The 23,499-nt window shown below is 37.5% G+C and overlaps 1 protein-coding gene across 1 annotated transcript in view; it reads left to right on the forward strand.

The window, feature by feature from the left end:
- Positions 1 to 739: 739 nt before the first annotated feature.
- Positions 740 to 23,499, forward strand: part of DGKD (diacylglycerol kinase delta) — a 72,907-nt gene continuing 50,147 nt past the window's right edge. Inside the window, exons 1-3 of the mRNA XM_081329538.1 lie at positions 740 to 952; positions 20,759 to 20,869; positions 22,444 to 22,524. Coding sequence (XP_081185664.1) covers positions 770 to 952; positions 20,759 to 20,869; positions 22,444 to 22,524 — 375 coding nt within the window. The 5' untranslated portion in view covers positions 740 to 769. The remainder of the gene's footprint in view (positions 953 to 20,758; positions 20,870 to 22,443; positions 22,525 to 23,499) is intronic.

Genomic DNA, 23,499 nt, shown 5'->3' on the forward strand with positions numbered 1-23,499 from the left:
AGATAGCACATACTGGCCCCATTGGAAATCGTTCTGCGTGACAGTTCTTTCCCAGTATGAAGTCTGAACCTTTGTGATTCCACAAGATTGAAAACTCAGTGGATTTACTCCAGCAGTATGTTAGAAACTCTGATAAAACTGAACCGTAATAGAACTAAAGGACAAGTGCGGAGGTGCCCTGAATGAATCCACTTCACAAAGGCAGTAATTGTGTAGGCAAGCAAGCAATCTGATCTAATCTAATCTTGCTTTCAGTGAATGCCAGAGTTGTGCCCCCGCTGAATAATCTGAATCATTTCAAGTTACCGAAGTAGAGAGAATCACGGCAGAGAAATAAACTGAGTTAAAGGTGTAGATTAATTACTCTGCCTCACTCAGACTCTAAGTCAGGGGTCTTCAAACTTGGCCCTTTTATGACTTGTGGACTTCAACTCCCAGAATTCCTCAGCCAGCTTTGCTGGCTGAGGAATTCTGGGAGTTGAAGTCCACAAGTCATAAAAGGGCCAAGTTTGAAGACCCCTGCTCTAAGTGCTTTAGTCATCGAACCGAAAATCCCGAGCGTTTGTTTATTCACGTGCGAAAGAGAAATCTCGAGCTCCCACTCGCTGGGCGGGCGGCTGCTTCGGGCCAATGCGATGCCAGTCCGCCAGAGGGCCAACCAGCCTGCCGGCTTCTCTCCCCTGCTGCTGAGCCCACGCAGGGCTGGCGCTTGCACGGCGCCGCTTGAGGCGCTAGGTGGCGCTGCCCGCCCTGCTCCTCACCTTGCAGCATGGCGGCGGCGGCGGCAGCGGCGGCGGCGGCGGCGGGAGCCTCGCAACCCCAGGCCGGGGCCACCGCCGCTGCCCCTACGGCGACGGCCGATGAGTCGTCGGACAGCGAGCCGGAGCAAGAATCCGGCTCGCCACAGAAGCTCATCCGCAAGGTCTCCACCTCCGGCCAGATCCGCCAGAAGGTGAGAGCTCCGAGGGTCGGGCCTTGAGGGGAGCAGAGGCGAGGGTTGCCTCCCCCTCCCTCCCTCCCCAGGCTTCCCATCCTCCATTTCATTCCCACTCTGCCCTTTCCAGGCAGAAAACGCCGGGCCCGCAACCTCCCAGCTCGGTTCTCCCTCCCAGCCCCCCCCCCCGACGATCCGCCCCCCCCAGCCGTAAACCGGGGTGGTAGGCAAGGGGAAGACTTCCTTCGGCGCCCCTCGCTCCGTCCTCCCCTTCCCCACCAGTCCCAAGCCCGGGCGCGGGGTTGGGGGAGGCTGCGGGCTCCGTTCCCTTCATCCTTCCAAGCCTCATCCTTCCTTTCACCCGTTCCCCGTAACGGATCCGAGCCCGGCCACAGGGTCACGCAGGCGGAGAAGGAGCCCAGGTGAGCCGGAGAAGGTGACAGGCGCTTGTTGCGGCAGGGGCTGCGGCTTTGCCCTAAGCCAGGGGTCGGCAACCTCGGGCTCTTTTATGACTCGTGGACTTCAACTCCCAGAATTCCTGAGCCAGCTATGCTGGCTCAGGAATTCTGGGAGTTGAAGTCCACGAGTCATAAAAGAGCCGAGGTTGCCGACCCCTGCCCTAAGCCGTTGGGCGGGGGAGGCGGCGGCCAGAAGCGGATGCGCTTGCTCTCGGCAGGGACGCTCGGCGCTGGGGCTCGTCCCTTGCACCCTGCACAAAAGGGAGAGCTCGGGCACCGCAGCCTCCATTCTCTCGAGGTTTGGGAAATGTTGAAATCCGGGAGTGGACCAAGAAGGCCCCATCCCCGCTGGCAGGGCTCATACTTGCTTCTCACTCATTCGTTGGGATTTTGGCTTAGCCGTTGTGGTTTGTAAGCCACAGCGTAGGGTACTGGGTGGGCTTCTGGGGCTTGTTCTAGAAGCACTAGTTGAACTGGGAAATCGCTCTGTTGAAACCAAGCTGTTCTCACATTCTCCGTGGGAAACCAGTTTTTGGCATAAAGAATCCTCCCTTTAGCTCGCACATCTATGATCTTGCGTGCAGACTCCCCCTTTAGGCAGCATAGTGGTCTGGTGAATTCAGTGGCAACAGCAGTTACTCCCAGAGGGAGCACAGCTAAGCAGAAGTTTCTACTATTTTTTTTTCCCGTCTGGGTGATGTTATGCTTTGATCTGACGAGTGCTTTAAATGCTCTCATTTTGTGCCAAACTTTATTATTGGTTTAATCAGGATAAATTAAACTGAGTTTGGTAGGCTAACTTGTCCTTACTGACTGGCTCCTCTGTATCTGGTTGCTTATTCAGTCAAGGCTTTTTCAGAGAGTCTGTCTAAAGTATGGAACAGTCAACCAGGCACATCGTGACCGGTAACAAAGAAGTGGTAACAAATTCAAGAGAATAAGAATATTTATATATGTATGTATGTATATGTGTGTGTGTGTGTGTGTGTGTGTGTGTATATATATATATATATATATATATATATATATATATATATATGTATGTATGTATGTTTGTATATGTATATGTATATGTATATGTATGTATGTATATGAATGATGTAGAAGAATAATGGGAAGGGGGTGATGGCTCAGCTGAGCTTGTCAGCTGGAAAGACACTGAGCTTTTCAGCTGGAAAGCTGGCAGCCTGTGTTTGAGATTCAAGTTCCATACAATGGGGTTAGTTCCTGTTACTTGTCCCAGCTCCTGCCCGCTTAGCAATTTGAAAACATGCAAATGCAAGTAGATAAATAGGTACCATTTCAGTGGAAAGGTAACCACATTCTGTGTGTCTCGGCATATAGTCATGCTAGCCACATGTCCACAGAAAGGGCTTTTGACACACACTGGTTCCCTCAGCTAAGAAATGGAGATGAACGCTGCCTCCTAGAATCAGAAATGACTGGACAGAGAAAACTTTTACCTTTACCTTAGATGGGAGTGATGTCTGGGAGAAAATGATTTGTTTCCTCCCTTTCTAGGGGGCAGAACAGCAGATAATAGCCTCTTTTTTCAAAGAAAAAAAGATAGCAAACCCAATAATTGATCTTCCCACTGTTTTAAAAGTTAAGAAACTTATATGCAGTCTCCATCATTGGGAGGCAGTGGTGTATTTAGTTGCAGCATATAAATCCAAATCATCTGAAGATTCTACCTAGGAGCACTAGTGACTGCCACTTCTCAATGGCCAATTTGTTAAAGGTAAAGACTTGGTCACTGCCTGACAGAACTGAGTTCTATTAGTCATACATAATACACATACTGTTCACAAATGCACACTATATAACTGTTTTGGTTCAGGGTGTCCAGAGTTTAGAAAGTAGTATCACACAATCTTTCTGGACCTTCTGCCAGCATTTTTATAACACAACTGTAAAAAAGTAAGCTTCTTGGAAAGAAGGAAAAGTGTTATATTTTCTGCTTTGAATTCAGCACTTGACGTTCTTACAAGTATGGATAAAACTATCACTTTTTTGGCAAAAGGTCTACGGTTATCTTAAATGGCAAAGATAAATTTAGCTGCTTTTCCCTACTAGGGAGAATTATAGCAATGAATTTCTGATTTCACACTGGGTTCTTAAAGCCAATCTGTTACAAGTACCACATGTGGCTAAGACCATGGGGGATGGGAGTAAGTCACTGAAGTCTTTGTATACATTGATGCAAAAAAATTTAACTCTGAATAATTACATTTAAATCATCTGGCTGTCCAGATGTTGATGAATGGCCACTCCTAACAGATCCAGCCAGTTTAATCAAAGGTGAGGGATTCTGGGTGTTGGTTGTTGCAGACAAGTTGTCTTTCAGATGGAAGCTTCAGTTTCCAAAGAAGACACATTTTTGTCCTGATCTCCTCCCACTGGTGTTTTGCTATTAGAGGCAATTGTGGAACCCAGGATTTTTTCAGCCCTTTACTCCTTTGGCAAGTATCCCAAGCAGGCTTGTACAGCTCAGATAGTCTGCTTCCTAAACTCCAACACTGGTCTCAAAGATATCTTTCCAGGTCTTGCCTTGTAGACACAACCTCTCCACCTGACTGGTCTATCTTACCAGGTTCTTTCCCCCAGAATAGACCTTCTGCTGCTTCCATAGATCCAGGCTGAGGGAAGGCTGCCTCGAAGCTCCCAGGAGTTTCTTGTTCTGAATTTTATTTTTTCCTTTGGTTGAGGAAGGGATTTCTTCACTTGACATCTTTTTCAGGTGTTTCAGAATATCTGTTTCCTGGTCATTGTCTCAGTCTGCAACACAAATGGGTAGGGAGGCTGCACAGATTGAATACAGGAACAATGTAGTCCTTGTATGGCCTGAAGTATGTTGAACCTACACTTGTTTCCAACAAAACAATTAACTCAAGTATACATTGTATAATCTTTAGCTGAGGACTGAAAAGGGTTATTCTAGGCTTCTTGATTTCTATATAAATAAAATAGAGAAATTCAGGAATATTAGCTATAAAAAACTTTTCTTTCAGACGAGGATATGTAACAAATGAACTCTGGAAAAATGCTTATATTTCACATAGGGAAAAATATTAATTTGTAATGCAATAGTCATATCTATAGTAAGCATTGTGTAACTTGATTAATTTGTCTGGTTGATAATTCATAAAAAGTATAAAACAACAGAGATGATGGAAGCTTCATAAAACATTTTCCAAGCCCACCTTATAATATTGGTGTGTAGTTTTTCTTTTCATTTGGGTGCCAGTTTAGAGTTCCTGGCAGTGCATTATACATTATAGCAAATGTTTCCTAATTGCTTGATTCCTAGGAAATCACATAAAACTGAACCACCGATATTTGAAATTTTCCCTCCTTAAATATTTTGATAGTGTTTTAAACAATACATTTAAACTGATAAAACAATTCCCTTATAATTGTGAAAAAAGGGTATATCAGTCTCATGAATGCAATTTTAGGATGCAAGCATTGCTGAGGGAGAACATTGTGGTATGGCAATTTCCTCAGATCAGAATACTTTAATTAATACTTTGATTAATACCATATTTTTGGAGAGTTCAAATAAGGCAGAATCCAACTATGAATCACTTACTATGTTTTGCATCATTTCCTACGTCAATATAACTGTAACAAAACCCAAACACACTGCTTGTGGTATGTGAATATAAACACTGTAAGTACAAGGAGTATAAACAGAAATTATGTATAGCCATTAAGATTCCATTGCTTTAATCTGCTTGAAAATCTTTAGCTAAGGTAAGTATCATTCTCAAGGCAAATCAAGATTTCAGAACTATCAATCACAATGTTTTGTGACTTTTAATCCAACCCTTATTGCTCCTGCTTTCCTTACATTCATCTAATGAAAAGTGAAAGAAATAGCATGATTGGAACATATGTTATAGGATTGTGTAAATCCTTTGGAAGAAATGCTTCAGAATACACAGCAGTGTATGCTAAACATACAAAGTAACAACATTTTTTCCCAGACTCACATGACTGTCTGGAAGCTGCTCCCAGCTGTTTCTGCATGCATGTGCAGGCACAGCCATTTCCCTTACTATCTGCAGTGTAGCTTTCATGCATTGTGATGCATCTCTTTTGAAGGGTTTGCAGAAAATGTTTGCATCTTATATGACTCGGCAGAATAGTGATAGGACTTCACTGTAACAACAGAATTTCTAATACTGTTAAAACATTGCTTCTTATTTAAATGGAAGTAGAATAAAGCAAACATTTTAAGAGCATTTTCTGTTCTTCCTTACTCATTAGTCCCATTGTCCATAAAAAATTGTGTATATTGTCTATTGAGAATTACAGGTATTGTCTGAAACAAAAAATAATTCTTTATAAAACATTAATTTTTATCATAGAGATTCTCCTGAACAGTGACAAGCCAGTTTTGAGTAAATTTGCATGAATATTTGTAGATTAAAGTGTGTGTATGCTGACTTGGATGTTGCTTGTTCATTTTATGGAGCAGAGTTGCATGTATGGAAATGAAGTGCATTTTAAATATGAATGAAAGAACTAAAGTTTCACTAGGTATGAATTGATATCAACTTAGGTTTTTATGGGTATGTAAAAAACTAGAAATCTGCAGTTAGTGATAGTTGCATATTAGGTGTGAGCAGTGCTTTTTTTGTAAAAGCAAAAGGTGCCGGAACTCACACATGTCATACAACCGGCCTTGCCTACCCTACAAGGTTCCATCCAAAAAAGGTGCCAGAACTCTGTTCTGAGCGTTCTACGACAAAAAAAGTGAGTGATAATGGTGATAATGAAAAAAAAGCTAGACTTTCTCAATGAACACAATCCAGGACAAAAAAAAATCTGTTAAGCAATATGAATGGATGAGTAGGAGTGAGATGCAAGCATACAAAATAACGATCTGGCCATTTGAAGACCTAAGAATGAATGAGAATTATGACTAGTAAGTATTTGCTTAGAAAAAAGTCTTATTTATTTGATGTGCATGGTGTGAGCATAAATCTATTTATATTTATACATATAAACTGTAAAAAAAACATACATATAAGGAGTGATTTGATTTATTTGATTTATTTATGATGAAAGACTGAATGAGTGAAAGTTACAAGAGTAATGAATGGTTATGAATGTAACGCCAATCATTTTTGTCAAGGGTCAACAGTAAATTTGGGAACAAAAATGGACATGGAAAAAATGAAAAGAAGTGAAAGTAATTATTGTAGATGAATAAAAGTACAGAACTGGGACTGCAGGAAGAGAAAGTAAAAAATGTTCAAGTGAATGGAAAGTGGGCGAGGAAAATAAATGAATTTGAAGCTGGTTTAAGATGAGGATATGCAATGTATCCTTGATAGTTTAATGTATAGTATTTATAAGTAATAGATAAGGAATGCAGTGTGTTGGTTCAAGATAGGAACATAGATTTATTTTATATGCAGATATGATATTGTTATAGGGTGAGAGAAAGTTAATTATATGAGGCAACAGGGAGGGTGGCTCTAACAATTAATGGATCTTAGATCCAGATAGTTGCTTGACAGGGGAAATGGAGTTACAAGTGAACAATTGCAAGTGATACATAAATAGCAAGAAAATAGAATAAATAGATACATTTTGTGTACCTTCATAAAATGTTTACTAAAGATCTGAAAATGGAGAAATTTTAATTTGAGCAAACATTGATGGAAAGATAATAGTTATGGTCTGTTGTGAGAAATAAATGACTACATAGGATAGAAAATATGGAGGGTAATAATGAATAGTGCTGTCTAAAATATTTTTACTTATTAAATTTGTTTGCTGCCCATCTCACCACAAAGTGATTCAAATCTTTTAAGTTTGACTCATTTTATTATGTTTCATTCTCCTAAAAGGGAATAATCTAATGGATATTATGTGTACTTAAGAAGTTGCTAATAGGTATATGTGGGTTAACCACCCCACGTCCCAATTCATTTAAAAAGGAAGAATTCTTCTTAAATGATGTAATGATGTGATGCATCTCTACACTGTGTAGACTGGTGCTGCTATTATGTTTAAAATAAAATGACTACAAATCATGTCTGAATAAATACAAGGCAGAAAAGTAGAAAAGAGCGGAATAACAAAGATGGGGAAACAATGTTTTAAGGATTTCCCATTAAAGGTAACTAGACAAAGTAAGGTTATTCCAGAAAAAATGAATTGAGTAGAAGCAGCTGTGCAGTTAAGCATTTTAATGTGTATTCTGTTACATATTGGGAGTAAGACACTTTAATCTTAGCAAAAAAAAAAAAACTTTGAAAACATATATGTAACGTGTAGCTGTTAATCATATAAAGCCAGCTCTTTAAGATACAGAAAGGTGCACTTGGTCCTCTTGAATAGAGATTTCAAACACACAATTCTCTAGGTCAGACATGTCAAACACAAGGCCCGGGGGCCAGATCCGGCCCGCAAAGTGGTTTCATGTGGCCCGCGAAGCCATCCTGGAAACAGTGAGGGAACGGCCCCCACTGCCTTGGCCCTGGCCCAGAGACCCTCCTCCTGCCAGAGACCCTCAGATCTGTCCCACTCCTGCCCAGGCCCCCATAGGCACCCTTCATGCGAATGATGTAGAGCTGGCCACGCCCACCCAGTAGGCCATACGCACTCTAGCCACGCCCACCCAGTAGGCCACGCCCACCCTGGCCATACCCACCCGGCCCCCTGAGGGCAACCGCAATGCTGATGCGGCCCTCAATGAAATTGAGTTTGACACCCCTGCTCTAGGTCATTTTTTTGATAGACTGCAACAATTCTTATTTAGCAGTAGCACTGAAAAAAACCAAATAGAAGTGTAGTTGTACTAATCTATGCAGAAGAGGTTTTCAAGCAAATTTGAGGGACGATTCAGTTTGTTTTTGGTGGTCAGGACAGGTGAGGCTTCTGGAGGGTGAACTCAGCTGCTTGAACAAAGATAACTGGCATTCTGTTTTTTGTTTGTTTGTTTTTTGTTTGTTTGAGGAAACTACTGCCTGCAGGTTAGCTGCTAATTAAAACAGTACCTTTCCTACATACCATAAAGGGGGGAAAGAAATAAGGTCATGTGAAGCCACAAAGGCTGCAACATCAACCAGCTTTGAGTTGGCAGCACTGCAGCCATCTCTTCGATCCTTCACCTTCTCCTTGAAGAATATGAGCTAGGAGGAGTAAGGAAGTGTGCTGCTGTGATTTCCCCTTCACACATTTCATATTGGTATTTCAGGGGAACAAAATTACCTTGTGAAAATGATTCCTTTTCTGGAAATTAAGAAAAAAATGTGAACACAGGAAGAAAATGGGGTGAGCAAGAATAAGAAATCCTGTCTTGGTAAAAAGGATTCTGGTGTAATTTTATAATGGGTGGGTGGGGGGGAGGGATTGTTTTGGTAGATATGTAGGTTGCTTTTTTTTGCAAGTTGAGAACTGGAAAGTCTTTAGGGGGCTATCTGTGGAATTAAGATTTGCAACAGCCTTGGCTGGGAATACCTGTAAAAAGTGTGAAGAAGGGGTCTGGGGAAAGAAATCCTGTAGTTGCTTCTGGTAACAAAAGACTTAGAAGTTTGACAGACACTCAGTGGGGTGGGGATTGGAAATTAATGTGTCTTTTTTCGGAAATTGAATCTTTTTGAAATTTGGTCTGTGGGCAACAGATAGCTTATGGCTATTTTAATGGTGCTGAACTGTTATATCCAATCTCAACCTTGCCAGTTTGAATGAGAGTTGCAGTTCAACAACATCTGTACCGTACGGATTACAGACTGAAATGTGGGTATCAGAAAGTAAGTTTTCTACCATTAGATGAAAAGGCTTTGGTTTTTGCAGCCCTCAGGCTAATGGGTCCCCATGTGGCATTTGTGATTTGAGTTTGAAACATTTCTTTAATTCAATGAGAAATACTCAGTATTCCAATGAACCATAAGTATAGGATTTGTTTTCCTAATCCAATTTCCTCCCAGTCACTGTAGGATTGTTCTTATTCTTTTGAATGATTATAAGCTTTGGAGAGTTTTATCGTATTATAGTAAGTGTTAGTTCTGTAGCCAAGAACTTGGTCTCTTGAATTTATCAGCGAGTTAGATCTTAAGTGTTCATTGCAATAAATCTCATGTGCTAAGAAAATGTTTTCCTTGTATCTCATATATTGGCAAGAAAACATTAAGCTTCATAAAGCCTGAAGTATGTTTAGTCTTAACTTTTCTGTTTCATTTCTGTTTCTTATTCATATTCACAAAGCAAATATTCTGCTCCTGGGTATTTATACCGTGTAGTATAATGAGATTTTTATGTGTGAGAGAGGCAATAACATTATAAAACATAATGCCATATTACATTTTTAAGGAAGCATAATTGACTTGAGTCATAGAGTAAGACAAAGGTTTAAACTAGGAGTACTGTACTTCAACCATGTGTGGGGGTTTTTTGTTCCAGGAATGAAAACAGTAAGTAAAGTTGTAGACAGGATGTTATAAGCACAACATGTGTTACATACTTTCTCAGTCAGAGCTTCAGTTCTTCCTCAAATGCTTTGATTACTCTGCATATTACTGTGGTGCTTTTAATTTGTCATCCCATCTCTAATATTAGTTTCCTTGTTTATAATAATAGCTATTGTCCATGAGCACATGCGCATGGGAGGGAGTTAGATGTATTTATTAGTACAACTAAACCCAATCATTCACCAGGCCTCACCATGCATGTAAAACGTCTTTACAGCAAGACCCGTTTCAAGGTGTGACAAAGTTCCCTCAAGAGTCAAGAGTTAGATATAAGCTACTGCAGGATGATAAGGAAAGAGGGTTTGGGGTTTGTCAGATTTGAAATTGTATTTAGATGCTTGTTGTTTGGTCTGGTTAAAAGAGTGGGTGCACCTCCAGAATAAGAGGCTACTTGATTTAGAAAGTCATGAATTAATATTTGGATGGCACGGTTATTTATGGTATGACAGGGTTAAAGTAAATGTTGATTTCAACAACCACTTTGTTAGATGTGCCAATCTTCTGAGAGATTGGAATACACATAAAAACAAGGTTTTCTACGAAGATGCCTCTTTGGGTGTCCCCCCAGGAAGCTTTGTTTTTTACAAAAGAAATGGTGCTGAAGCTGGACTGGTAGACTTATGGTAAAATAATATCTTTTAATTCTGGTGATCCTATCCTCAAGTCTAAGGAAGAGCTAGAATCAGAAGGACATGTCTGCCACTGGTTATATATTTACAACATATTTATTTTTATTTTTTTAATTATTTTTTAAAAATTCCATTTATATCCTGCCCTTCTCCAAAGACTCAGGGCGGCTTACAAGCTTAGCAGTAGCCTTCATTCTATGTATATGCCTGCTTATTAGGGCTTTCACACACACCCCAAGCGGCATTATTACAAAGTCAGCTTAATTGCCCCCAACAATCTGGGTCCTCATTTTACCTACCTCGGAAGGATGGAAGGCTGAGTCAACCTTGAGCCTGGTGGGATGCGAACCTGCACTAATTGCAGGCAGCTGGTGTTACTTAAGGAGGCATTAGCCCACTGCTCCATCAAGGCTCCCTTTAGACAAAAAGAGTTATGGGTTTGTCTTTGTTAAAAATGAATTGGAAATCCTATAGTGTGGTAGTGATAAACACATCATTTTTATAAAACATTACTGAATTTGAATTTGGAAAGTGAATATGTAAAGCGTTGTATGATTCAGTGGGCAAGGAACTTTGGATATCATGTAACGCTTGAACAATGGGAGAATTATGTGGATGAAAGGTTTAAAATTTACATTAAATTACAATTTAAAAGAACATTTTTATAAGATGATTTATCATTGGTATTTAACACCAGATACGTTATCAAGAATATATAAAGGTATTTCAAATGAATGTTGGAAATGCAAATGTTAATAAGAGACTTTTTATCTTTTATGGTGGACATGTGATAAAGCAAAGAAATATTGGAGTAGGATTCATAGTCTAATACAGAAGATTCTTAAAGTGAACATAAAGATAAAACTAGAATTTTTTCTTTTGGGTTTAATGGAAAAAGACTTGGAAAAAAGTTGGAACTTTGATGTTATATATGTTGATGGCAGCAAGATTACTTTATGCACAAAAATGGAAGGATGCTTCAATCCCCACAATGGATGAATGGCTGCAAAAGCTGATGGAGTTAGCAGAGATGGCTAAATTGATTGCTTTGATTAAAAAAACACAAGTACTTTTTTTTCTACTTGGAAACTGCTTCTAGAGTTTGTGCTTGTGGAGGAAAAAAAGGAAACTGATTTTGGGTTTTACTGATTACACAGATTGTTGTTTAGAAATGGCTAGTTTATACTATTATGTAAAAGTAAAAAGTTGAGGTTTGATGTTATTATCTTATTCTTCTGCACCAAAGGGAGTCAGAAGTCAATGCCTTTTCTTTCTTTTTCCCTTCTTTTCTACACTTTTCTCTTCCCTTTTCCTTCCCCTATTTTTCCTATTATTTAGTTATAAAGTAATAAAAAAGCGGGGGGGGGGAAAAGAATCTTAGGCCAACCATATAGCAAATTTCAGAATCTGAAGTGAGGTCAGTTGCAGTTCCTTCTGCTCCAAGGGTTGCGAGGCAAGAGACGGGGGAGCCAAGATGGCAAGGCTAGATGCAGGGTCACATCTGAACAAGACAAAAGTGCAATGACAGCATCACAAAGGCATAACAAAACCACTATCACAGGATTCAAGACATGATAAGGCAGGATGAGGTCTTTAGGACAAACAGCAAATCAGATTCCGGTCTCCAACACCGACTAAGTTCTAACACCTGGTTAAATGGACACCACCCTGTGCACCTTACTGAGAAAGGCAAGGCTACCTCCTCATGAGTAGCCTCATTGATCTCTATTGCTCCTCTCTCTGCTCAGCCCTGCGCGTCCATGAATTGAGTGGGGGCAGCAACTCTTCGTTAGTGTTGACTGGTTGCAGGTGCATCTCCTACCCAGACTGCACAACCTGCTGTTTACCCAGTGGTTCTAGCTTTGTGTCCCGGCACCTGCTGAGCAGCTTTGCCTTGTTTGCCCACCTCTGCCATTTCTGACTTTGGCTCCCCAAGTTTCCCACTGAAGCCATCTCAGGCTCCTAGTTCTCAACATTGCCTCCCTCGGATAACTCTGAAGCCAGCTGCTCCTCATTCAGTTCACAGCCACTCAAATACTAAAATCCTGTGGCTTTCATGATTTGTTTCTCACCAATGATCGTACAGATACATTGTATCAAAGATGTGCTTTTGAGTATTTGTCCATAAGCTTCAATTAATTTTAATTCCAAAGGTACAGAGCAGAGCTCCCCAAATGTTTTGGTTCACTGAAACTATTTAGGATTGTGAGTAAATCAAGTCATAGTGCTAGAAAAAGCCCTAGCACTGTTTGCCTATTTCTGATTGGTTATGTTTGTCTAATTTCTGAGAAGATTGATAGATTCTCAAACAAGACATGCAGCCATCACTACTGATGCACTTTTTAAGTTTCTTAAAATGCTTCTGGGTCTATGTAAGACTTAGAAATATTCATTGAAATAATGATATTACTAGCTTCTCCATGTTTTGCTTGTTGTAACTACATTTAAAAAAATAAAATAAAATTTTGGTATGGACCCCAGAAGATATCAATATAGTTGTTGCCGCATGCATTATTATCTAGTGGAAAGTATGTTATGCATTAAAGATTTAGAATATAGAAAAAACATTGGGCTGTCCAGCTTTATTTGGACAGGAACCTTTTCTAGACCTTCTATTGGGAGAGTTCAAACTACAGAGAATTCTGGGATATTTTCCATGTAGGTCATATGTTGAATCACTGAATATTAGATTGAAATAATATAGATTGAATTCTGTTCTGTTTAGAGAAGACAGTCTTATTGACCCTGGGAAAGAAAATGATAAATTAACTTGCAGGATTGTAGAAGTTTTAGTCATGATAAGTGTTATAAAACTACTGAATATATAGGGCAGAGGAATTTTTTCTTGCAATTTAGCCTAAATAAATTCTTTACAATCTATAATAATTTACAATCTGTTATTTTGCTATTTTACTTTCGTGTTACTTTTCACCACTGGTACACAAATTTATTACAAACTTAGTTATTCGTAAATTTTTGCTATACTTCAAGCAGCACAGTTTATCTGTGGATCACATGGCAACAGGATGTGGTGAAGAACATAAGAATCCAGATATTTCCAGAATGTAAAAAATAGTAGGTTCTTAGCAGTAAATAGAAATTAAGGTATTACTGTAAGGAATTTTATTGTTTAACTGATTATATGAGCTTTTGTGCATGGTTACCAAAATGATACCCGTAGCCATATATATGTTCCAGATTTTTTCAGATTGTTCCACTTCTTCTCACCCATACTTTGCAGAAAATAGAAACAATAATAGGGTTCGGACACAATGTAGTTTGTGGTCTCCATTTGCAAAGACTTACAGTTTGAATTAAATTTCCAACACCAGTAAGTAAAAGATATGCACAGTTGCTTTGGGGGGGGGGTTAATTTTGTTTTCATCTGCTTGGCATTCAGATTCCTAAATTCAGGGGATGACTTTTTGCTCATCTATGTGAAGGAATGGCTTTTGCTCAGATACTAATAGATGTTGCTACTGTATATTGTATTCATTGTTGAAAAGAGATAAAATTTTGAAAGAAAAATTTTGCAGCTGCAGAGGAGAGGTACAGTAACAATGCATATCTTCAGGAAGCAAGAACATTTTCTTTTCTTGAGCTCTTTTTCAAAAGGGTTATTTTTCTCCTTACTCAGAAGACATTGCAGAAATATATTTTCTCCAAAATGATTTTTTCTCCTTTATTAGACGACATTACAGAACTTATAGGAGGATCATTTGTTGAGATTATCCTAAATTATTATCCATTAGTAACAACTTTGTGTATATATTTCATAATATTGTTGTTTTATGCCTCATTAATGTTATTTGCTGAACCAGGCAAATCACTATTACTTGGATCTAGCCACAGATTACTTGGATCTACACAATGGCTAGGATGTAAATATAAATGATTTCTCATTTTTTATCTCCTAGAGCAGATCATTTAACCAAGAGGGCTTTTTACAATAAACATTATTTCCTTCTTTTTCATCTGAAAAGGAAAGTATTATTATTAGGGCAGTCTAGATTTACATCTTCACTTAACTATAGTACTTAATACAATGTTCTTGGTTGTGAAAAGGAAAGAAGACACAGCTTTTTTTTTTAATCCCATTTATATCCCGCCCTTCTCCGAAGACTCAGGGCGGCTTACAATCTAAAGCACAAATCAATGTGCTTAGCAATAGCCTTCATTCTATGAAAATGCCTGCTTATTAGGGCTTTTGCCCCCCCCCAAGCGGCATTATTTACAAAGTCAGCTTATTGCCCCCTGTTAAGGAATTTGTAGTGCAGAGGTCTCCTTGTGCTACCAAAGAGTTGCACAAACAAGGAAGGGTACTGAGAGCAGCAAGAGTCACACAGTAAGAGTACACTGAGTTGTTAAAAGCAAAAAGTATTTTACTTTGAGGTGGTGTAAAAACAAAAATGCACAGTCAAAAATAAACAGTCCAAGTCATACACAATAGCAACAGTCCAAGGAGTAATCCAAACTACAAAGTCTTCTTACCGGTCCAGAGGTCAAATACACAGTTCAGGTTACAACAGTAGTAAACCAACAGCAGAGCAAAAACAGTAATAGTAGAGATCAGTGAATTCAGAGAGAGAGAGAAGCTACGTTCCTAGCTTCCTCTTATGGCCATGAGAACACTTACACACCCATTGGCCAATTAACTACTTAAAGACATAGCATTATGGTTAATATATTTTCAACCCAACATTGTAGGCTAACACCATATGCCTAACATTCTCCCCTTTGGGTAGAATAATATATAACTCTTACAATCTTATGCACATTCTTTCACAATTAGCATTGTGTTTCACAGCACTTTGTACCTTTGTAAAATGGTCTGCAATATTTACATCAGATGGACAATACTCTAACTGTATTAATTTATCTTTGACACATTGTCTGACATTTAAATAACGAAGATCAGTATGTTTAGATCTTGTTCTTACTGCAGCATTATTAGCCATCTTTATTGCAGCTTGATTGTCCCCATACACAATAAATGGATCATTTACATCTAAACCCATATCTAACAATAATTGTTTGTACACTAGCAGTTCTGTACATAACACTGATAGACATGAAAATTCAGCCTCCATTGTAGATAAGCTTATGTGTTTTTGTCTAATAGACTTCCATCCAATTAAAGAATCACCCAACATTATAGCCAACCCTGAAGTAGATTTACGAGTGTTTGTATCACAGGCAAAACTCGCATCTGCATATGCTGTAAGGATTAACTCACGATTTGGCTCTAGATATAACGAGTAGTGAATAGTCTGTTTCAAATACCTTAATACTCGTTTAGCTGATTGCCAGTGTCTAACAGTTGGATTATTGTTGTACCTAGCCAATTGATTTACACAGTAAGAAATATCAGGTCTAGACCAATTACTCAGATACATAAGACTTCCTATCAAAGATTGGTACATAGTCTTATCAAATACAGGACTCTCAACATTAGTGTCCTTAAAATCCATAGCCATCGGAGTTTTAGCTGGTTTACACATTTCCATATTGTATCTCTTTAATAACTGGGATATTTTACTGGCTTGCGACACCTTAAAACCCCTATTCGTTTTCACAATATCTAACCCCAAATAGTGGCTAATTTTCCCAAGATTTCTAATTGTGACTTTAGTTTGCAATCTTGAAATGATAGTTTGTGCTTCTAACTCAGTTTTTGTTATTATTGCAATATCATCTGTGAATAATAAAAGAAAAGATAATGCTCCGTTGTGTTCCCTTCTAAACAAACAAGGATCAGCATTACTGGCTACAAAACCTAATGCACTCAACTCATTAACTATACATTTATTCCACTCATAGCCTGATTGTTTCAATCCATAGAGGCTTTTCTTTAACTCCCAACAATCATGGTCTCTATCACTGGTCAATCCTGGTGGTATTCTTAAATAAATAGTATGTTGCAATGGAGCATGTAAATATGCAGTTTCAACATCTACATGGGTAACCATATATTGGTTTTTAGCCGCCCATACTAAAGCTGCTCTTAAAGTAGTTGCCCTTAGACTGGGTGCAAACACTTCGTCATAATCCTCAGTAGTTTGGGCAAAACCTTGTGCAACCAAACGTGCCTTATGGGTTATAGTTCCATCTACTCCTTTCTTTATCTTATATATCCATTTACAACCTATAGCTTGCTCACCAGGTGGCAGTTTTGCTTTCACATAAACCTTAAGATTCTGCAAAGACTTCAACTCCCTGTTCATTGCAGCTTTCCATGATGCCTGTTCCAATACAGCTTGATTTTTAACAATTTATTCGTTCTTATGTGGGTAACATTGCATTCTTTGGGACCCAAGTAGTGTTGCTGAAATGCAAATTCTTGATGATTTTAATTTTTAATTGGTGCTTGCATTGGCTACCAAGGTAACTAAAATGTATTAATTCCTATGACTAGCTGATAGCTACTGAGAGAATGTAGAAATTCTTATAATAGTGCTTGCTCATTTTTAAGTGAAGAGGCTGAATAATAGGTTTCTTCTCTTTAGCCATTTACTGTGGATAACTGCCCACATGTGATACCTAAAATTATGCTGTGACCATGGAGTCCTATTTCTTTTAAAGATTGTTTAGGGAGAAGAAAACTGCTACTTTGCTTTTACTTCAACTCGGTCCTCAAAAAGCATTCCCTAGAATTGAAAGGACCGAAAACTGCTAACTGGAATATGAACGAACTACAGAAAAGTAGCAATATATAAAGAAAAAAGAAAAAGAAAATGCTATAAAGTCATCTTGATCTTATCTCCAGCCTTTTCCGCCCAAACCCACCAAAGTCTTTTCTAAGCTGCCTGGCTATAAATAGAACAGCAGTTCTCTTGCAGAGATGGGCAGCTGTAAACTACAAGTTCATTTTTCTTCCCCAGCAGCATCTGTGTTTTGAAAGAGGCAGCCCAATTACAGTGACATCATTTCTGGTAGTTTTTCATATCTAAGTCATTCACTTATGGAGGTCCTGTAAATATTCTAATACTGGAAAATCCCCTGGTTTATTTTTAATTAAGGGGAGGTAGCAGTGATTTTTTTAAAGCCAAAATTTAAAAGAGATGGAAGAGTACTCAACATTTGCACAGGTGAGTTTGTTCTGTAGGTGTGAATAAACACCCTGGCTGGCTGGGAAACATGGGTTGACATAAATTTAAAGTAAACAGAATGAAGTAGTAGTAGGATACAAAATATCTATTAATCTTTTTTAGCATTCAAGCTTTGATTATGTTTCACCTGTTTTAAATACTTGTAATAATACATATTTTTCTATCGTTTTCATCGAAAACATAGCTTTTTTTACTTTATTTTGGGAGGAAGCAATTATTAAAATTTGTCTGAAAAATGCTTAATTCTTGTTATAATTAGGCAAATTTTGTTTAGGAAAATATAACTGTTAATTTCAACTTCATCTAATGGCTCATTTATGCATTTTGCTGGTTGAAATTCTGCAGAGTCCCTATTGCTGATTTGTTGCAAATTGTAATATGAATTGCATATATAATTTATGAAAGATCTTAAGAGGTGACTTCATGATGATGTGGGTAACTTTATAGTAGTCAGGGTAGCTACTCTTTTTGTCTGTTTTAGTTATAGGGTAGGAAAAATACATATGGCTATGTCTGGGGAAAAAACCCTTGCAGATTTTTGAAGATACACATCCTGTGAAGAGTTGAAAACATTCTTAAATTAAGAGATTTTTGTATGTCAGTTCTGTAGTGCCTTGCTTTAGTAGAGCCCAGCTAGGGGGCAGCATCTAACAGAGCATAGCTAATCTTCATACACTAAGCAGGTTTGGACCTTATTATTTATTACACAGTGCATCAAATTAAAAAGATGCTTCAGAATGAGAATAATGCACATGTAAGCAACTCTTTAAAGCAGTAATGGCTTTTCCTGGAATCCTCTAGCAGCTGTTGTTTTCAAGAATTGCACAAAGATGTTATGCTTCTAAGTTTTAAATCTAATCAAAAGCTGTGCACAGCCCTATTGGTTGATGGATAGTGGGAGATTACCAGGCGATATCAAGATTGTAGGCTAAACTGAGATGTCAGCAAAAAAATCATGTAAAAGTGTAGAAGCAAAGGATTTCTTTTTCTATTGTCTTGAAAAATACATGAGTGTGTGGGAAATTAATAGTAGTCAGGCTCAATGACATCCATTTTTAGTGCTTTAATGTACTCTTTTTATTATATAATTTTGAGGATTATAATAATGGATTCCATCTGATAGTGGTTATCCTAGAAAATAAAAAGGTAGTGTCTCATGTTGAACTGGTTCCTATGAGTATACAGCAATATGATGATGATGATGATGATGGAATGGACCTTGGAGGTCTTCTAGTCTAACCCCGCCCCCTACTCAGGTAGGAAACCCTATACCGTTTCAGACAAATGGTTGTCCAATGTCTTCTTAAAAACGAAGTTCGAATGACTATGTGAATCAAAGTACAGAGAAACTGCTGCCGGCTGTGAAAACCAGGTACCTTTTAAGGAGGTACCTGGTTGATACCTAGGATGCTGGCAGCAACCCATGTCAACCATCAGCGCCAGTCAATTTGAATGTTCAGTTGACTGAGGTTCATGTTTAATGAATGATGATGATGATGATGGAATGGACCTTGGAGGTCTTCTAGTCCACCACCACCACCACCACCCTGCTCAGGCTGTCCAATGTCTTCTTAAAAACTTCCAGTGCTGGAGCATTCACAACTTCTGGAGGCAGGTTGTTCCACTGATTAATTGTTACTGTTTTCTTATAAAAAAAACATTCCGCATTGCCTTTTTCTGAAGGGTTTTTGTTTTTTTTAACTTTCCAATTTAGTTCATAGCCATTGCTCTGAATATAACCAGGCCTGAATATGCTTAGCTTCTTTGAGATCACCTAAGGTCAACAAAGCAAACTCTGTTTGCTAACTCTTCTATATTTTGTCCCTGAAAAGTGTGAATGCATTTTTCCCATTTCATCACTGATAAAGATAGGAAATCTAATTTTTTTGTCTCATTTAATGCCATTAACCGTAAATTAGTTATGATAATATTTCACTGTTTTAGTTTAGGTTATCTTGACTTGGAAGGCAGATGTGATTCTTTTTTTCCTCTAAGACTTCTGATTTGGTTTTAATTTAATAAAACTAGAATTTATATTCTTCTGTAAACAAATTAGAAGTGATGATTGTGTACTGTTTTTCCCCCCATGATTACTAAGTAAACAGCAAGGGAAAACATGAAAATTTGCAGCAATTAACAGGCACTTTAGATAATTTATCCCTCTATTAAAGGATACTTTTAAGTGTTGGAGACCTGGATGTGCAATAACAGATTAAAATAAGTGAGTATGTGTGGAATATCTGGCTAAAGAAAATAGTTTGGGCCTAGTTATTTTTGTGAATTTAACTAATTAAATTATTTTTAAAGAATCTTCAAAATATAACTATAAATAAATTATAGATTGTTTCATATGGTAGGGCATGAACTTAGTAGAATGATATAATAAGATTTATATTATTGATCTCAGTGATTACATTCATTGTTAAGTATAATGGTGATGCCTCATTTTAAATTGAAAGCACTGCTATCTTTCATACATGTATTCTTATTTTCAAATAAAGAATGAACAAATAGGTTATGGAATTCCTTCAGTATCTTTTTAAATTATTGGTTTCTATGCTAAACTGCTTGAATTGGTAAGAAGATAGTGTTAAGTGAAGCTTTTAAATTAGGTATTGTGGCACTTACTGCTGATAGAAGTTCTCCGTTAGTCAGATAATGCCAGATCCATTGCATTTGGATTGAAAACTTTCATGTTTTAAAGATTTACCTATCTTCAAGTATTTATATTTATTTATGACTTTTTCCATTAAGCTAAGTTATGCAGCTTGTTTCTTGTGGCAATTAAATGCTGATAGCTTTACATGAGGTATCCTTCTGTGTTCTAACTTTAGTCAAACAAGTGACATCAGAGTTTAGGCTGGCCTTAGCCTGAGGTTTTTTTACAGTTTGATAAGATAATTTTTGCTGAAAGAACTGTATTCTCACAGCATGATAATGTCTTTTATACACAAAAGCAATTGTTTCTTGCGTTTGGATATAGAAAAGATTTACAGTTCAAATATGTGTTAAGTATTTCCAGCAGAGGGCAGTCAAATAATATTTTTATAAACCTCAGCAATACTTCTTTTTGTTATGGGAGAGGAGCAAGTAGTACAGGCTGTATGTAAAACATTATTATTATTTTTTTGGCTTCCAGACTATTATCAAAGAGGGCATGTTAATGAAGCAAACCAATTCCTTCCAGCGGTGGAAAAGGCGATATTTCAAATTGAGAGGACGAACTTTGTACTACGCCAAAACTGCTAAGGTATGTTATTATCCCATTAACTATAAATATTAAAATAGGATCATATATTTTGTTTTTATTACCAATAGGTAATACCATTAGTTTTAAAACAATAATATTGAAATACTCCTAACACGATGTGCATTTCATTAATTTCAGTCTTTGGAGATACTGCAAAATCTTGACAACATTAAATCAGAAAAAATAGGATATATATGATATAACATTGTATTTTATTGGGAATTCCACCTCTGTGCAATAGGCCTAGATGCCTTCAAGTTTTACTTTATATAATAAAGCTGAATCTAATACAGAATTTTTCTCATCCTGGATATTGGAAGCACTTGATAACTTAGTTACAGTAGTCATTAAGAGCAATAACTTTATTCACTTGGCTTTCTTTCACAATCTCCTCTTGACAAAAATTAGTTTTCAAACAAATTAATTATAATGAAGACACTTTGAATTTATCATGATTGGTCACTTGCATATTTACCAGGAAAGGTTGAGCTGTCAGTATCTTCTAGATATGCGGAGAACTCTCCAGTTGAAATAGGTTGCCTGGCTGTGTCAGGACTTCATGTAGCAATAGATTGGAGTGGAGAATTCTAGTGAGCTTCTGTTCAAGTTTTGATCTTGTGTCATATAGAGATTCAGAATACAACTTTAAGATTTTTTATTTTGAAGTGTATTTGTCAATAAAAATGCTTCTAGATGTGAAGAGCTTGTATTTTTATAAGTGAGATCTGTTAGAAATCAGATCCCTCTAGGTATTTGAGCATAAGATCTGTTTCAGATCTTAATAGTTACACTGATTTTAATAAATGGATTCCTTAAAACAGTGGCATCTTTTTACAAGCTTTTATGGAAGCCTGGAAAATGTTATACTGTTTTAGCTAAAAGTAAGTTAAAGAGGTCTAAAGTATTTATGAATAATTTTTAAAATATACAGCTTTAGTGCAAGTAGTCATTTGGTGCAACCCTTCCATTGTAAGTCCCACCCTTTCTTGTATGGTGATTGGTTCAAGTTGAGAGACAGATGTAGCTTTGAGAAGTACCCAACTTCCATTGCTCAGAAGAGCAGTTATGGGCAGTTGGGCAGATGGACTTTAGATTTTTATAGCAATAGCAATAGCACTTAGACTTATATACCATTTCACAGTGCTTTCCACCCCTCTGTAAGCGTTTTACAGAGTCAGCATATTGCCCGCAACAATCTGCTGATGGACAAAAGAGATAGTGGAGTAGTAGAAGTATTAAGCCATTATACCCAGTATAATCCTGTGTATAGGCAGCAATATGCTTCTCTGATTTTATATGGCATTTTGACTCATAGAACCTGTTTGGGGAAGATGGATTTAGACTGTCAATGCTATCATAGAGCATAGGCCCTAATTGCACCATCTGGACAGGTCATGTTGCCATTCATCCAGTCCATCAGCCACAAAGGATTTAGCTATCCTCATTCTGGTTAAATAGGCAAGAATATCTCCTGTGAAGAAATTACCCATAATAGTTATTTTAATCTCCAAATTTTGTGTATTAGACTTTCTTTTTGTTCTTGAATTAATTCTTAACTTTTTAAAATTTTCCAGTCAATTATTTTTGATGAGGTGGATCTGACAGATGCCAGTGTGGCAGAATCTAGCACTAAAAATGTCAACAATAGTTTCACGGTAAGTTTTCTTGCAATCTATATCATAATAAAGCATATCTTTGTTTTATTATCCTTACTTGGGGTAGCATAAAATAAAAAGCAAAGGAAGGTCAAAAGGGGGAGTTAAAAACCTGGGCAGAAAGTACTGAAATTACTAATGTTCAACTTTGTTGAAGGATTATATCTTTCTCTGTGAAATAGTGATGTATAATTCTGTTGCTTGGATTATAAAAAAATGTGCATAGCAACTCTAATTGGTTTTAGTATTGTGAATTTGTTGATATCCGGGTATGGCAAAATATAATTAGTATATGTCAGTAACATTTTAATTTTTTTCAGGCCAGTTTATTATGTTCAAATTTCCATTCTGCAAGCTAATAAGATATTACTTTAATTCATTCTGTTTATTTATTGGATGTTTTATTTCTTGTTCTTATACTGTGTCATGGGAATACATACTTTTTAAAGAATATGATTTGAAGAATGAAACTGGTGGTTCACCAGAGTGACGAAGACTTGCCAAAATATGTTGTAAGAATATTTATGGATCAAAAATTCAATTTTGAATTCTGTTTCTATACATTCTTGCAGTACCATGGCCCTACATGTTTATATAATTATTTTATTTAAAAAGGTGGAAAGTAATTTGCAAAAATGACTGTTTCTCATTTTATATTTATATGAATTCCCAAGTTCTTCAGCTAGCCAAAGTATTTTACTGTACAGGATATTATTTCAAGCTTTGGGAATAACATAACATTTTAGTGTCTGTTTCTATGCAGCACATTTTAGGAAGGACATTGACAAATGGAACAGGTCCAGAGGAGAACAACTATAATAATAAGTTCCTGGAAGGAAAGACTGGAAGAACAGTTGGAGACAGTTGATATGTTTAGCCTAGAGAAGAGAAGGCCTTGGGGAGATATGGTGGTTATCTTCAAATATCTGAAGGGCTTTCATGTGTAAAATGGGACATAACTTGCCAGAATTGTTT

The sequence above is a fragment of the Vipera berus genome (assembly GCF_964194415.1).
Source record: "Vipera berus genome assembly, chromosome: 5".
Lineage (NCBI taxonomy): Eukaryota > Metazoa > Chordata > Lepidosauria > Squamata > Viperidae > Vipera > Vipera berus.